We start from the raw sequence: 17,933 nt of genomic DNA, 5'->3' as shown, positions 1-17,933 counted from the left end.
AATACTGTATTTATGTATTATCTTGATGTTTCATCATGATTTCAAAATAACCATAATACTATAAATATGATCTGAAATACTGAAATATCTTACTAAAATAACTGTAATATCTTACGGAAATATATGACTGAATAATCTGTAATATCTAACTGAATAATCTGTAATGTCTGAGTGTTATGGTTTTGGAAATCATGGAATTCTGTAAATGCTGTAAAATATATGTCTGTAAAATATCTATCTATATATATATATACATTATAATTTATAATTCTGTAAAATCTAATAATACATATTTCTGTGCATAAATTCTTATAAGTCATGGTATTCTAAAAAAACTGTATAAACTCTATACTAAACAAATATCTACTCAGGCCACACAACTAATAAAACACATGCTCTGAAATCCATGAAGCTATATAATCAATATTCTATACCTTATTAAACAAATACCATATTTTACTGATAAATTTTTTGAATTTCCTAACATATCATATTTCCCTTACCTAACTGGCTGGGAGGCTCGCCTCCAACTCTATTTTCACGCTCACGACGCACTATCCTCAAAAACCTGAAATAACACATTTATACAAATTTCTCAATGTATTATTGAATTTCCCCAGAAAATCATCCACCCATATTTCCTGAACCTACCTATTTATAATTTCTTAAATTTTAATATACATGGGTTCCTGGGAAAATACCTGCTAGGGTCCTCAACACATGCCTATAGGGTTTCAAAAACACTCTAATCCTAAAAACATAACACCCTAATTTTACTCCACAAAACACCAGTATATACCCTCACAACACAAAATCCGAGTTCAGATAAAAGTGGTAATACTAGAAATATCTAAAAATCCACTTACCCTGATTTTGGGATAGTGTCCAAAATGCCCAAACCAACAATTCACTCTAGCAAACTTGTAGAGAATCTCCTCAGGATCAACGTGGTGGTTTTTGATTGTTAAAACGGGGAGAAACGGGACAAGAAATATAGAGAGAAGGGGAGAGAAACCGAGAAGGAGAGAGAAAATACTGAGGAAAAAATAAATTCCTCATTGAACCGTCATTTTTTGCTATTTATAGACCTCTTGTCACGTGGCCTCATCGACGAATCCAAGAAGAGAGTTCGTTGACGAACACCTAACCCTCGTCAACGAGTTTTAGGCCCCGAAAACAGCCCCTCGGTAAATTCTCATCGACAAGACATGTGTCCACATCAACAAGCCCAAAAAGACTGTTCGTCGACGAGGCCCTGCTGCTTCCCCTTTAAAATTTCCTTCTTCCTCTCATTTCTTTATTATTTAATTCTCATAATTATCCAAGTTACTACAATGACGCCCAAAAAGGACTGGTTCACTACATACAGATTTGTTAGTTCTGGTTCCATTCTTATGGGGAATGATGTTTCGTGCAAAGTGGTTAGGATGGGGCATGTCAGAATCAAGATGTAAGATGGTGTGGTGAGGGCGTTGTGTAATGTGAGGCACATACTAAAATTGAGGAAGAATCTGATTTCTTCAGGTACCTTAGATTGTAACGAGTTTAGCTAAAAATCTAAAGGTGGGGTAATAAAGGTGAGCAAGGACGTTCTGATCATGATGAAAGGGAAGAGAGTTTCGTGGAATATATTTACACACTGTTGAATAGGTGCTATGGTGGAGGAGATGGAATCATTGCATAAGAACCAGATGTGGGACTTGGTGGAGCTTCCAGCTAGGAAGTGGGCGACTAGATGCAAGTGGGTATATAGGAATAAGGAAGCAGTTTCAAAAAAGGAAAAAGAGAAGTACAAGGCTCGCTTGGTAGTAAAGGGTACTCGCAAAGAAAGCGAGTAGATTATGATGAAATATTCTACCTTGTGGTCAGGCACACTTCTATCAGGGTAGTGTTGGGACTGGTGGTGCAACATGATGTGTATTTGGAGCAAATGAATGTAAAGACGGCGTTCCTCCATGGTGATCTAGAGGAGTTGATTTACATGACACAAACGTAAGGGTTTAGTTAACCTAGACAAGAGCACTTAGTTTGCAAACTGAAGAAGCCACTATACAGACTAAAGCAGTCTCTGAGACAATGGTACAAGAGGTTTGACACCTATATGACCCGTATTGGCTACAAGAGGTGTGAATACGATTGCTGCACCTATGTGAAGAGTCTTGAGGACAGATCTCTTATATTTCTATTGTTGTATGTTGACGATATGCTCATTGCTACTAAAGACATGATCGAGATGAGTCAGTTAAAGAATCTATTAAGAAAAAAGTTCGACATGAATGATTTGGGTGCAGCCAAGAGGATACTTGGCATGGAGATTCGTAGGGACAAAGCTGCAAGGAGACTATAGTTATCTCAAGGCGTCTATGTGGAGAAGGTGCTGGAGAGATTTAACTTGACTAATGCTAAATCGATGAGCATACCATTGGCAAGTCATTTCAGGTTGTCTATCGCCGAATGCCCACAAACGGACAATGAGGTTTGTGATATGTCGAAGGTACCCTATGTCAGTGCAATGAGGTGTCTGATGTATGTCATGATGTGTACAAGGTCGGACTTGGCACATACTGTCAACGTGGTGAGCAAGTTCTTCTCGAATCCGAGTCGATGGCATTGGAATGTGGTCAAGTGAATTCTCAGGTACTTGAGGGGTACAACCGAATATGGCATCATGTTCAGTGAACAACAGAGTGATCTGTCAATGGTAGGGTACATGGATGCTGATTACGCAGGAGACTTAGATGACAGGAGGTCCACCACAGGGTACGTATTTACTCTTGTGGGAGAACCTATTTGTTGGAAGTCTATGGTGCAGTCACTCTTAACTTTATCTATTATTGAGTTAGAGTACATGGCAGTGGCTGAAGCTGCAAAGGAAGCATTGTAGCTTACAAGACTGGTCAAGGAGCTAAGTGTCCAATAAGGTAGAGTTTAGCTACAGTGTGATACTCAGAGTACCATCTACTTGGTAAATAATGAGGTGTACCATGCGAGGATAAAGCACATTAATGTGCAATTTCACAGGATCAAGGAACTGATTGACTTCCACTTGAGAAGGTTCATACGCCTAACAATGCAACTGATATGCTAACAAAGTCGATCACAATGAACAACTTCAAGCATTGCTTGAACTTGATCAATATCTCTAAGTGCTAGACAAAAGACGATCCTAACCTATTGTCCCAAGTGGAGCGACAATTATGCTTTCAAATTTCCTTAGTGGTAAATATTCACCAAGATGGAAATTGTTAAAAGGATGTGGCTCATATTTAAATGGAACGCATGCACCAAGAAAGCATCATGAAACAAGGAACATGAGAGAAGTTTATAGAAGGGATAATCGTCAACGATTTGCATTGTAATCATCGACGATTTCAAGCACTATGCAAAGGTATACTTCTCAACTTCAAACTATTAATGGTTTAGCCTAAATCATCGATGATTTTGATCAGCACACATCACGTAATTCAAATCCAGAGACCAATAAATTGGATAGATTAGAGATTTTTCCTCCAAGAATTGCTACAGGAATAATTTAAATAGGATCTAAAATTCCTATATGCTTAGGATTCATATATGATCATACTTTATAACCTTAGTTGTAAGCTTGACTTAATAGTGAGAATCAAAATTACTACTCCTATGGACGTAGGCAAGTTGTCAAACCACACAAATCTTATGTCTTTGATTATTGCCTTCATTTTTCTCATTGCCAAGTGATTACTTCTTTGGTATTGTTCATCATTAAATTATTGCACTGTTTGTTTGTTTGTTTGATTCGTGAGTTTGTGTAAAGGCCTCCACTCGCAAATAACACAGCATCTAACAATTTCAATATTGTATCATATCATTCATAAAGGTAGATAATACATTCCACTTTGAAGATATGTCACTAAAAGCTAGCCTTGAGGCCATTAAAACATGTCATATTTTTCTTAAACTAAAAGAATCATCTCATAATGGTTTTAACTTCCAAGTTTCAAATTTACACTAAATTAAGACTTGGAATTACCCATAAAGTGAGGCATTCAAATAAAACAAATGATTCTTTATTTCTTCAAGATTGTATTGTTCTTACACAAAGAAGTTGAATTAACTTGAAAATCATGGGAATACAGACAAGATCATTCCAGTTGATTTGTTCTCAACAACAAAAATGAATGTACATCTACGATCTAACCCTGTTAGTTGCCAACTACTTCCATTCAGCCGTGAGGGTGAGTAAAAGAAAAGAGGATTAAACAAAGTGATGAGTTGGGTACTCATGTTCGTACCCATTGTAATCATAATACAATCTCTCTCCCTTGGGTATATCTCTGTTTGCAATCAGTAAAACCCTGCACTCACCATTGACGTCAAATCTCACACACTTTAGGTTCTGTTTCTTCTTCCCTTCCCTGCGTCACGGGGTAGAATCTTTGTAAGATTTACAAGGTCTTTCATTTTCTTTTCATACATTATAGTGCCATAGAATGGGCATCAAATAACATATATACCCCTTAAGGGAAAATTCTGAAAATTGAGGGGAGTTAGAAACTTACAGTGTATGATTGTTGATGCCATTGATGAAGCGCGCAATGTTTGAACGTTTGTCAGGACAAATGACAAGGCTTTTTGAAGGATCAGCTGCAGTAATCAGTGTCATCATGCTATCCCCATCATCATTTTCACGATTTTCTAAGTAATCAACGTCACCAACATACTCAGCAATTATAGTTAAATCCCTTATGAACCTATCTGCTTCTACGGTGAACCTGTTACAGCAAAACATAGTGAGTTGGGGAACTCAACCCAATAAAGGAAAAATCTGATTTCAGAGGAACAAAAGAGAACCATCAATAAAAGAAACAGATGTTAAGTAACCATTCTCACCCTTCTTTAGGATCAAAAACTACCATTAGGGGTGGGCATTCCCCTCTCTCAATCATGCTCTTGCACAAATTTAAGGTTTCAGTATCTTCTCTTGACAAAACCTGAAATGTAGTTCAATTAAACTCATGTTAAACCAGCAAGAAAAAACAAAAAAAAACAAAAACAAAAAGTTGCAGAAAATGATACAGATATTCTTTGCCATCCCCCCAAGACTGAATTGATAAATATCTAGGACATTGCATGTGCATATACGGGCAAAAAATGAAAGCCAGCTATCACGCAACAATAGCAGAAGGCTTCACAAATTCACACCATCCCAACAGAATCTCAAATCATCCCACCAGACAAATGACACATTTTGCATGCCATTTGAAACCAAAACTGATTGATTTTATGATGCATTAGAATGAATTGTTGCTCCAGTAGACTTCTTTTATGATCAAAGTCAAATGTCTCCCATTTTACCTGCATTCCCCCTCGCTCAATAACTGCACGATTGGCCGACTTCGGAGCCATGCCAGGCACGTAAGTGAGCTCATTACTGAATTTAGTATTGGTTGCTGTCAATGCAGTTGCTAGGGATGCCATTTGTTTCATCCTCATTACCGGATCCTCACTTGGATTGAATGGCAAAAGTCGTCTCCTCTTCTTTGACATTACCAAACTACTTGTTCGCTTTCGCCTCTTTTTGCAATCTAGAATAACAATTGACAAAAAAAAAAGGAGCCCCAAACAATTGGTCATCAATTCTTTGCCAATGGAGGAGGTTTGGTAGTAGCATTTGAAAAAGAAAATGATCTACATTATGACCATCATGGTCATTTACCCTGGCTCAACTTCTGGGTTGATTCTGAAGACCGCTGAATGCGGAAGAAATCAATAATTTTTGTCTGGACCAATGGAAATGCTGCATTTGAAAAACAAAGCACAGTAATTAATCTGGGAGGCAGAAGCAGGAGACGATTGAAATGGAAAAAAACAATTAGTGATCTAATTCCCAAGGGTATGTAGGGAAATGAGGATAAATGATTATGAATTTTAGTAATTTATATTTTTGAACTTAAGAACGGCCAATTGAGCTTATTACAGCTACTTGTCAGATGTTTATATTTTCATTGCAGCTAAAAGAATAGAAATCATGATATCTGATATCATTTTTTTTTTGTGTCCTTTTCTTCCACATCAGTTGCCAAGCTGAAAGCAAACAAACCCAAGTGATAAAATCTAAACCATTCATTATAATTAAAAGGTCACATATGCATCGGAATGTTATCCCCAACACGGAATTGGTCATTGAATTCCCTAGTTAGTGTTTAGGAAAACGCCGAATTCAAATAATGAGATTCAAAAGAAAAATGTTTATCAACAAATTATACATGAAACATATCAATCAAATTAAATGAACTCTGGGAATCCATCAATGCCCAGAAGCTTTATTTTATTCCTCGCTAAATAGAAACAAAAAAAAAATGCTCAGAAATCACACGAACAGATAACAGCATAAAATACAGTTGAATCGAATTCTCATCTGTTCATTGCGATTAATACAACAGAAATCATAATGCTCAGTAAAGACATATCAATCAAAATGCAATTTAAATTGACGCAAAATCGACTTTTAAAAAATCCCTAGTGAATGCTAAAAGAAACCCCAGAAATCAAACCGTGAGATCTATAAAATTTACATGAAAAATAACAATCAAAGAAGTTAAGTGCTTAATTGGCCACCGAGTTTTGAAAATATCTCATTAGGTCACTTTCAGCTTTTTTTTTTCTTATGCATTGTCACTTATACACTTAAATCTCTAAATCATTAAAAGATATTAGTTACTAATTTCTAAATAATAGCTATTGCAGCAACAAGTATAGAGCAATTTCGAAAAATCAACTGAGCATTTAACTCGTCAATCAAAATAGTAGAAGCCTAGGAACCCGTCAATGCCTAGAAACTCGATTCTAAGAATTTGGCTGAATCAACCTCAAAAAGACCAGAAATCCAACAGCGAGCCTAAACAACAAAACAAATCGAATCAACGTACTTGTGGGCTTCGAGTGAAGCGAGCAAGAAGGGCAGAACCAGGAGCCCTTGGGGACGGAGGCGAGGATGGGTCTGAGGCAGAAGAGGTGAAACCCTCGGTCGCACTTGTCGCACAGCAGAAGCTCGGCGTCGTGCTCGCCGGACCCACATTCCTCGCAGTAGGTGTCGCCATAGCAATCCCCTTCCGATTCGGAAGTATCCAACGATGGGTCCATGGGAGGCGAAGGCTTGGGAGCACGCGTTCTCCTCCTGAGGAGTCTCGCTGGAACCGATCCTTCCATTGCCACACAACACAGCGAGAGAGAGCGAGAGGGAGGGAGAGGAGACAGTGAGTGAGCTTGTGTTGTTATATACCTCGGGGAGGAAAGAATTTTCCCGCGCGGATTTCCTTTTCGGAGGAACCAAACGCGGACCATTTGCTTCGCGCGCTGATTTGGGATTTCCCGGGCGATTTGATTCTTTGAAATTCTTGGATCCCCTTGTATTATGGGGGAGCGAGCAAATTAATCATATGAGTTTGTAATTATACAAAATAATTTAGGTATAGTATTAATTGAAAATAAGGTAAAGCTTAGGTGAACTTATATGTTTTAAACATTTAAAACACATATCTAGTAATCATTTAAAACACATATCTAGTAAAGTATTTGTGAGTATGAAAATCCATAGATATCAATTTAAAATAACTTAAAATGAGATAGTAAAAAATAATTTAATATTCTTTAACCTAATAAAATAAAATTTCTCAATCGGGTGAATTAATGAAAAAGAATTCATGTAACCGATCTCAACTAATGGAACTTAAGGCTTGTTGTTGTTGTGACTTTGTAATTTTCAATTTCATATGAATTTGTAGCAATTTATGAATATAATATTATAGTTTAATAATAATAGTAATTGTATGTTTTATTAAAATAACTAGTAATGTCCAAGTACAAAGTACGCGATTTTTTAGAACTTTTACATTATGTATTAATTTATAGTAGACATGCGAAAATTTGACTTAGAGAATGTGATCTTTGAATTCATTAATTTAATAGTTAATTTTTTATTTGAATTTGTAAACAAAAAAAATATATGCTTTTAAAAAATATATTGATTTAATTAAATTTATAATTTCATATATTACAAAATATATTTGTTAGAAAAGTATATTATATATATATATATATATATATATATATATGAGAATGACGTCACTAAAGAATTGTTTTTTTATTGAAAAAAACAAAATAAAAACGTATGTCATGCTATTTGTATAGAGGAAAGTATATGTTGCACGTGTAAATTTGAAAAAAAAGTATGTTAAATATATATATATATATATATATATATATATATATATATATATGAAGTGAACTCATTAATTTAATATTTATGAAAGAAATATGAAAGTTTATTAAATATATAGGCAAAGTTATACTCAGTAATTTAATACTTAGTATTTGTAGAAGAGAAAAATTTTGTATTTAAGCATTATTTTAATTGTCTTAAGAGATAGTCACTAATATTGTTCCAAGCCGTGTATAATTCAACTGCCAACTTAATTTAATTTGATTTAAAAAATAATAATTAGAGTTGTATTTGTAAACATAAATTTCGAATCAATTTGAATATAATATTACAAAACTCAATACAATTGTATGATGCATTTTGTTCAAATCCATATTATCAAAATTCACAACTTGAAATAAAAATTTTTGGGCATTTGATAAATTTATAAATTATATATAAATTTACTATATTGTCAATTACTAAAATAATAAATCTTCATACTATTAATTTTTTTTATTTTTTACGATATGACGAAAAGAATAAGAGAAATGAGTTGTATTACAAACACCAGTTAAAAATAGTAGTTGAAAACCCAAATAAGAATTCAAAGCATTCTTATAAGTAGGGATGAGCATAATTCGGTTAAAATTAAGTTAATTAAGTAAATTCAGTTGGTTCGGTCCAATTAAAAATTTATTCGATTCGATTTGATTTTTATTTTTTGTTAAATTTTGGTTTTTAGTTTTCGGTTTAGTTCTTAGGTTATGTTAATTCGGTTAACCGAATTAATCAAATAGTATAAACTAATAACAAATAATTATATACATTATATATTAAAATATTATATATATATATATATATATATATATATATATACACACACACTAAAAATTTATATATTTTTGTATATATTATATATATTAAAATATTAAATCAGTTAAATTCAATTAACCGATTCAATCGAAATTCAATTCGATCAGCTTTGAGTTTGGCTAATGTAAAATTTCAATTCAGTTTAGTTCATGAGATATTTTGAACAAAATTTTTCAATTAATTCGATTAATTAACTGAATTAATCAAACCGACCAAATGCTCGCCCTTACTCATAAGTGCTCTTTTATGTCCTAAATCAACCAAACGATATATAGGAGCAATTGTTCCTCTTCAAATAAAATCTGATGTGAATTGTAGTCACTATCCCCTTTAAATGAATGATTTAATGTCTTGAAGAAGGGGTGAATAAGGGTGATATAAACCAATCGTCGCCCCGTCTCCCACCACCTGCGGCCAGCCACTCCCACTCACCCGAGAACTTCCATCGCAGCCACCTGCAGCAAAACATCTTTCGACCAATCAAGCATCCACCTTTCACCCACGCTCCCTGCGGCCAATCACGCTGAGATTTCGCAGCCCTGTCGTCCTCGCTGTGAGCCACCAAAGAGCAGAAAACAACACCCAGCCTCGGCTGTAAACATCACCACAAGAAGCCACGCCTCCGGCCAGCACTCAACCTCCCACGACCAACATCCAGCCTCGGTTGTAACCACCACCACAAGAAGCCACGCCTCCGGCCAGCACTCAGACTCCCACAGCCGCACCCGTCGCTACTCACGGCCACACCCGTCGCTACTCACGACCACGACCCCACGATGCTGCAACCACCTTCTCCGACAGCAGTATCTGCATCCCTACTCCGTCTTAACCTAGTTTGGCAACGCTAGGAGCAGCCTTGACCCGCCTCCACACTCTACAGTTATTTGCAACTGCATACCTCCTCAACCCCAAAAGCAGCCTTTACGCGTCTCCTTTCTCTGCCCAGCCACCGACGCCGTCGTCGTCGCTGCCCATTAACTCCGGCCACTTGCTTCCCCTCCGTCAGCCCACGGTAAGCCCCTAGTGTATTGTTTTTTTGAGGAGACACACGAGGGGTAACACAGAACAACGATCTGTGCCAAAAACTGCGAGCCATCCCCGTCGAGGATAGATCACGGAAACTACAAGTCGTCGCTGCTCAGAGAGTCGCCAAACAATGCAGGTCAGTTTATTTTCCATTTGAAAAAGTTTGGCTTTAATCTCAATATTTTGCAATACAGTGTCGTCCCCCACAGATGGCCGCACCGTCGGCAGGGAATGCCATCCAGGCTAGTCTCAAGGTGCAGTCATATGCGCAAATTGTGAGTAAAAAAGTGGAGATGCCTGCGTTCAAAATTCCCATGAGATTGCCTGTTAATATCAATAGGGAATTGGGATTTATTTTCTCAGAAGCAGAGATGGTTAAGGCTGAGGAAGAATTTCGTTTTGCATTAGTAATGAAATTTTTGAGGAATTGGCCATCTATTGATAAAATTCGGCTTTTGATTATGAAAACGTGGGGTTTGACGGAAATTCCAATGATCAGTGTTATGAATGATTGTCACGTGTTAATTCACATGAAAAACGAACGTGACTTTCTACATGGTTGGGCAAGGGAAGGTAGAATTAAGGAAGGCAATTCTTTTCGGATGTTCAAGTGGACGAAGGATTTTGATACCAAAAAAAAATCCTCATTGGATCCTCAATGGATTTTCTTACCGGGGTTACCAATGTATCTTTACTAAACAAATTTTCTCCAAATAATAGCGACTCGTTTCTGTTGTAATCTTAGAACTGATAATGCAACAATTAATCATATGAGAGCATCGGGGGCACGTATTTGTGTGGAAGTTGACCTAACAATGGAGTCGGTAAAGGGATTTCCTCTTGTTTTATTTTCGAAACAATGTATTTGGCAAGAGGCCAAATATGAAAAGATGGGTTTTTTCTGCTCTAAATGTTGTAAGCAAGGACATACCTCGATTGTTTGCAGGGTGGGAGAGAAGCGAAGCGAGGAGGACAAATACAAAGAAAAAAAGATATGGAAACCAAAGACTAATGACGGTGTAATAGAAACCAATTCCAACGTGGATAAAGGAGCAAAGAAGGTGGTGCAAGAAGCAGGACCCGGTAATGTGCATATGATGAAGTAGATTAACGATAGGGGCCCTGAAATAGCGGAAACGTTTGTAGTTCAAGAAAATGGAGATCATGCAAGGCAAAACTCTGATATACCGCAGAGGGCATTAGAAAATAATGGGAATGAAGATTCAATAGAGAGGAATGAAGGGGAGTGTGAATGTAACATCCTCATAATTCTTACCATTTATATATATCTGTGTATCTACATCCATACCTAAGCAACGGAAACAAAAATCATACAACCATTCATATATATACACAATACCAAAATTCCGTATAAACAGACCATAGCCATACAAAAATACTCCTTCAGCATCATCCACCAAAAAATATATACAACTCTGTCAAAAACTCACTCTATAACCAAGGTAATCAAAATACTCTCTACCCGCGAGCCTAATCTGCTCGCCTAACTGACTCACTTGAAAATGTTAAAGTAATGGGATGAGTCGATGCTCAGTAAGTGGAAATATGTTATTACTAGTGTGTGGCAACTAAGTTAAGAATATTTTTTAAATAACAACTGAATTGTAATACAATAAATAATTCGTAAAGCATATATTTCTTTTCACAATTTAAAATATAACTATGTCATCTATACTTTTCTACTTTTCATACTGCTAATATCATATTATACTCATCGTATACTGTAAAACTGTATACATATACATAACTGTGCTTATCCCTGGGACTCTGTATGTCATGATTTGACCCCTCATGACAGGGTTGTGTGGCCCGTAAGCGGGACTTCATCTGGTCGGAGCTCCGGATAAGTCAATATACTCTACACTACCTCAGCCTAGCCAAACTGCATCCACTCCTAAGCTCGGGACTGGCTACTACCTCGTCAAACCGGCCCCCTCCACCCGGTGAACTGGGGAGCTGCATACTCTCCGAACACGGCTGACGGTACCCACACACTATCTGAGATATGTGATTGCACTCTATCTGTATATAGCAACGATACCGTACTCTGTATTCTATCTCTGTATTGTATCTGTCTGTAATCTTTCCACAGGGATCTGATACTATATACATATACACATATATACTCTTTTACTATTTTCATCATGTTTCCAAAATTACCATTACGCTATCTTTATGTACTATAAATACTGTAATCTCTGTATGCTACATCTGTAGCATCTTGATGCTACCTTTGTATATCTGTCTGTATACTCTGTCTATATACTCTGTATGTTATGGTAATAGGAAACATGGCATGCTATAAATATTGTATATACTGTACTATATAAAACTATAACATATACTGATCTGAGTAAAGCTATGTACATGTATATATATATATATCTGTTTCACGGAACTATTCGTATAAAAACTGTAAATGCATGTATATTTCTTTATATAATCTCTGTGAATATATATATCTATGTCTGTATATTCTGTATAACTCCATATACTGGGAAAAACTATATAAACTGCATATACTGTCTATATCTGTGTATTCAGTATAGTATGATATATTATAAAAGTTATATAAGTTTTTCATCACATGAAAATCTACTCAGGCCACACAAACATTTAAACTCATATTCTGTAAAAATTGTATAATAAACTGGTATATATATATATATATATGTTTATGAAATCTCTGTTATCATTCTTAAAACTTATAGCATAGCATATTTCCCTTACCTTAATTCTAAAAAGCCCTATAAAATTATGGCTCTATACCCACAGGGTTCCTAACTCAACATCCTGAAAAAAAAATTTCCCAGAACAAAATATCAGTGTTTTCTTACCTACAACATTTCTTATAGCTGAGGAAAAAGCAAATACTGAACAAAATGTCTTACTTTGAGATTGGGACAAAATTCAAACCAACTTTTCCAACGATAAGCTCCGACAAACTTGCAAAGAACTTCGCCAGGAGGGTCGTGGTAGCCTCAGATCTTCGATCAGGAGCAAAACGGGTCTGGAAACGAAGAGAGAAGGAGAGAGGGACGTAGAGAGAGAAAGAGGAGGGTTTCTTGCATTGTTTTTCATCAAAATTCGGGTTAAACACTATTTATATTGTGGCCTTCGTCAACGAGACACGTCATCTCATCGACGAATCTTTCAGTAATTTTGTCGACAAACCTTGCTCCCTCGTCGACAAATTTCAGGCTGCCCCAAAACCTCTCTCAGTATTTTCTCATCGACGAGACGTGGCTTCGTCGATGAAGTCCCTTATGCACTCGTCGACAAAGCCCCTGTAGTCGTCGATGAACCCTGTGCAAAAATCCCGGGTTGTTATAGTGAAGAAGTCAAATGTGATGATGATCCTCGAGTTTCAAACGATGAACGTCTATCTCAAGAGGAAGTGGATCACGTGGATAGGTCTAAACTGACTGAAGGTTGGGACCAAGGTTTGCAACAGGAGGATTTGGCTTGGGGTTATTCGTCTGAGAGGGAGGAAGGTGAAATATCAGTTTTAAAAGGCAAAGAAAAAATGTATGAGTCTGATACAAGGCAGGGATGGATTTCCGTCGGTGAGGAAATCTTAAAGGGTTCTCATCCGACCGCATAAATTAAATTTATGACGAATGCAATTCTTTTATGGAATATTAGGGGGTTGGGCAAGTTAAAGATGCTAATTAAAAAGTTTAATGTTGGGTTGTTTGCTATTTTAGAACCGTTTGCGGCTGAGGAGCGGATGGTAATGCTGGGTAATTTTTTGAATTACCACCATTTTATATCTAATGAAAATCAGGGCGGTAAATTGTGGCTATTTTGGAAGGATATAGATGCCTTTCAGGTGATTTCAATCACGACTCAGAAGATTTATGGGTGGTTTTATAAGGATGGACAAAGAATTTTGGTGAGTTTTGTCTATGCCAAATGTTCTTATGTTGAAAGAAGAGAGTTATGGCGGTAACTGGAGGAGTGCCAATCAAATTTTCCTTGGTTGGTCATGGGAGGTTTTAATGTGATTTGAACGGATACTGAAAGAATTGGTGGAAATCCAAGACCACTATTACCCATGATGAAGTTTAATAACTGCTTACATCATTGTGGTCTATTTGATTTATCAAACACAGGCTCACAAATGTCGTGGTGCAATGGCCATGAAGGGGTGGCTTGTAGTTAGGCTAAGTTTGATCATGTTCTTATTAATAATGGTTTTTCCAACCTATATGGTTCGGCTCAATTCAAATATCTGAGTCGGAAATCATCAGATCATAGCCCTATGGTGGTATATACAAATACGTCTTAACGTCTTTCTCCTGGTATGGCCCTACCCTATTTAGGTTCTTAAATATGTGGAGCTCACATGATATGTTTTTGTCGTACGTTAAAGATGTCTGGATCAAGAATGACTCGGCCTCGGGTCTTCTGAAACTTGCTATTCGCCTTAAGAGAACTAAAATTGCATTACGTGCATGGAATAAAAATGTCTTTGAGAGAGTGAAGAAAATTTAAAAGCTCTTGAGGAAAGGATGGAATATCTAGAAAATCAACTACAAGCAAGTTTTTTTGAGGACGTCGAAGCTGATTACTTGACTACTAAGGTGGAGATTTAGGTGTGGGAGAAGAGGGAAGCATCTCGCTTAGGAAAAATTGTGAAAAAAAAAAAATGGTTGACTAAGGGGGATCAAAACTCTAAATTCTTTCATTCAGTTATCAATCAAAATCGAAATAAGAGTCGTATAGACCGTATGGTTCTGAACGATGGGAGGATATTGGAGGGTGTGAAAGCAATTCATAATGAGACAACTATTCTTTTTCCAGAATTTTTTTCAGAGTCTCCAGCGGTTGAACCATGCGGTCTCTCCGAGTTAATTCAAAGGCAAATTTTAGATGTTGATAATAATTTACTCTGCGGTAATCGGACAGAAGAAGAAGTTAAAAGAGCGGTGTTCTCTATTCCCAAAGAAAGCAGCTCGAGACCAGATGGATTTGGATCTGAATTTTATAAATCTTGCTGGGACATTGTAAAAAAAGATCTCTAGGATGCGGTAATGGATTTTTTTTAGGGCACTACTCTTTCCAAGTTTTTTTCCTCTTCATTTATTGTTTTAATTCCGAAGGTGGATAATCCTTCCGGCCTATTAGTTTATGCTCTGTGGCTTATAAAATTTTTTCCAAGATTCTTGTTTTTAGATTAACCGAGGTTATTGATAAGTTGGTCTCGCATGAACAAGGTGCTTTTATTCCTAGGCGAAGTATTTTTGAAAATATTACACTAGCTCAAGAAATGGTTTTGTCTTTGCACAAAAAAATAGCTGGCGGCAATGTGATTATAAAACTAGATATGGCTAAGGCTTACGATATAGTGAATTAGAATTTTCTTCTAGAGGTACTTAAGGCTTTTAGTTTCTCTGAGAGGTTTTGCAAGCTTATAAAAAACTGTGTGGAGTCTCTATGGTTTTCTGTTTTGATGAAAGGAACCTTTAAGGGGTTTTTTCAATCTATGAGAGGCTTGCGGCAAGGGGATCCACTATCTCCTTATTTATTCATCATAATGGAGGAGGTTTTGACAAGGTTGCTTAGGAAAAACTATGAGACTGGTCGGATTAGTAAATTTAATCATCCGATTGTGACCCCATTGGTTTCGCATTTGTTATATGCGGATGATATTCTTATTTTTGCGAACCGTGGGAAGAGGTTTATAAGAAATTTAGTTTACGCACTGGAAAGGTATGAGAAGTGGTCGGATCAAAAAATCAGTAAGACTAAGTCAGCGTTATTCCTCTCAAAATACATCACTCCCGCTAGGAAGCGTGGTTTATTGAGAATCACGGGTTTCATGGAAGGTAAATTCCCTGTTTCATATTTGGGTATGCCTTTGGTGTCTGAAAAATTGTCTTTCAGGACATTGGAGCCTCTTGTGGAGAAGATTAGAAAGAAAATTGTAGGGTGGAAACCTAAGTTGATCTTACAAGGTGGAAGATTGTTTTTATTAAGACATGTGTTGTCTAGCATGCCTATTCATTTGATGTCTGTTATTAAGATTTCGCAGGTCACATATTCTCGCATTAACTCTTTTCTTTCAAATTTTTTATGGGGAGAGGTGAAAGATAAAAGGAAGATTCATTAGCTGTTATGCCCCAAACCCAGAAATGGGACCCGAGGGTGAATTTAGTAACCTAACATGTCTCTGTATCAATTAAAACACACATGATACCACATACAAAGAGGGTTCGACCCCGTGGGGTGAACGGATGTCCCATTTACATACACATAAACATCCATACTCATCAAAATACGCAGCGGAATACAATCCTTTTATACATAAACGGTACCATACCAGAGTCTATACCATACAAGGATATACATCCCTATAAATACCACACATACTACAGACATCTACAAAATCCACCACGACAACCCGATTACAAAAAATTCATACCTATCAGGCACTAGTAGTAGCAAAACGACACCCCTCGCTTCCGGACGCTAGGATGCTAGTTTCGGCTACCCAAAGGACCTGAAAAACATTTGTATATATTCGAGGTGAGACACCTTTCAGTAAGGAAGAAAACAGATTATATCAATGTGTGGCATACCAGTGTTATTTTACATACTTCAGAACACTATAAAAGATACGATACAGTTCGAAATATTTTCATACAGTTTCATACATATACATACAGTTTCATACAGTTCCAATATTTTCACAAAAACCATTCCAGTACATACGATACCCAATACATACGGCCAGTGTCGTCACACTAGTTCGCAACTACACAAGGTCACCTCGTCTCACAGCGATTACATTGCTATATACGCAACTACACTGTGACAACCGAAACCCAATAGTGACTACATTGCTCCATACGCAACTACACAAGGTCACCTAGTCTCACATTGATTACATTGCTACATACGCAACTACAATGTGACGACTCAGACCCAATAGTGATTACATTACTACATACACAACTACACAAGGTCACCTAGTCTCACAGCGATTACATTGCTACACACGCAACTACGAAGCGACGACTCAAATAGTGATTACATTGCCACATACGCAACTACACAAGGTCACCCAGTCTTACCACAATTACATTGCCACATGCACAACTACGCTGCGACGACCTAGGCCCACAGTGATTACATTGCTTCATACGGTGTAGAACACACCCTTCGGTGACCAGCCGAAACATACTGATGATATTTCACACCCCGGATATATAGCCAGCCACTCTCGCCGACGGTAGTTAACCGATACATGGCTGTTTTACAAATCCCTGGAATCATTTTGGAACTCACGTTCCTATACATTTCAGCGTATGGTAATTAGCCGCCACATAACTGTTTTACAAATACCTGGAACAATTACATACAACCATACATACCACACTTATTTGGTTTATGGAAAATCATATCATTGACAATTTCAAGTATACAGTTTATGCAAATATGGATTACGGTCACCTCAATAATACAGTTTTAACACAACCAACAGTTTTCCAAACAAAATAGAGATGATACTTGAAATCCCTAATTTTCCCGAAAATTATAACCCGAAAATCCCGCATTTTTACCCGATAGATTTCCCCAAATTAGTAGCTAAAACATACATACGATCGTAGCCTACAAGCTTACTAATCTTGATTTCGAAAATGAACTGATATAAACAGAATCCCCTTACCTTAACCTGAATTCAAACTACGAACTCTACGGTCCCCAAAATTACGAACCGAGACTCTGAAACCTACAAACCACAGTACAACACAGGCTTACAATCCGTACTACTACACATATACTAAATCAGAAACAAAAATTGAACCTTACCTCAATTTTGGCC

General features: G+C 36.8%; 2 protein-coding genes across 2 annotated transcripts; one reads left to right on the top strand and one right to left on the bottom strand.

Annotated features, from left to right (window-relative positions):
* The first annotated feature begins 2,410 nt into the window (after positions 1-2,410).
* On the top strand, positions 2,411-2,884 carry LOC131146684 (secreted RxLR effector protein 161-like). The gene is made up of 2 exons (XM_058096432.1): positions 2,411-2,526; positions 2,638-2,884. Exons 1-2 carry the CDS (start codon positions 2,411-2,413, stop codon positions 2,882-2,884), a joined length of 363 nt encoding a protein of 120 aa, XP_057952415.1.
* A 1,140-nt stretch (positions 2,885-4,024) lies between these two features.
* Positions 4,025-7,228, bottom strand: LOC131145652 (histone-lysine N-methyltransferase ATXR6). The gene is made up of 6 exons (XM_058094847.1): positions 6,909-7,228; positions 5,696-5,776; positions 5,335-5,564; positions 4,870-4,970; positions 4,539-4,751; positions 4,025-4,394 (listed from the first exon to the last, which is right to left on the bottom strand). Exons 1-6 carry the CDS (start codon positions 7,186-7,188, stop codon positions 4,235-4,237), a joined length of 1,065 nt encoding a protein of 354 aa, XP_057950830.1. The 5' UTR covers positions 7,189-7,228; the 3' UTR covers positions 4,025-4,234.
* Between the last annotated feature and the right edge of the window lie 10,705 nt (positions 7,229-17,933).

This window comes from Malania oleifera, chromosome 13 (genome assembly GCF_029873635.1).
Source record: "Malania oleifera isolate guangnan ecotype guangnan chromosome 13, ASM2987363v1, whole genome shotgun sequence".
In the NCBI taxonomy this organism is placed as follows: Eukaryota; Viridiplantae; Streptophyta; class Magnoliopsida; order Santalales; family Ximeniaceae; genus Malania; species Malania oleifera.
This window is presented reverse-complemented; position numbering and strand designations above follow the sequence as displayed.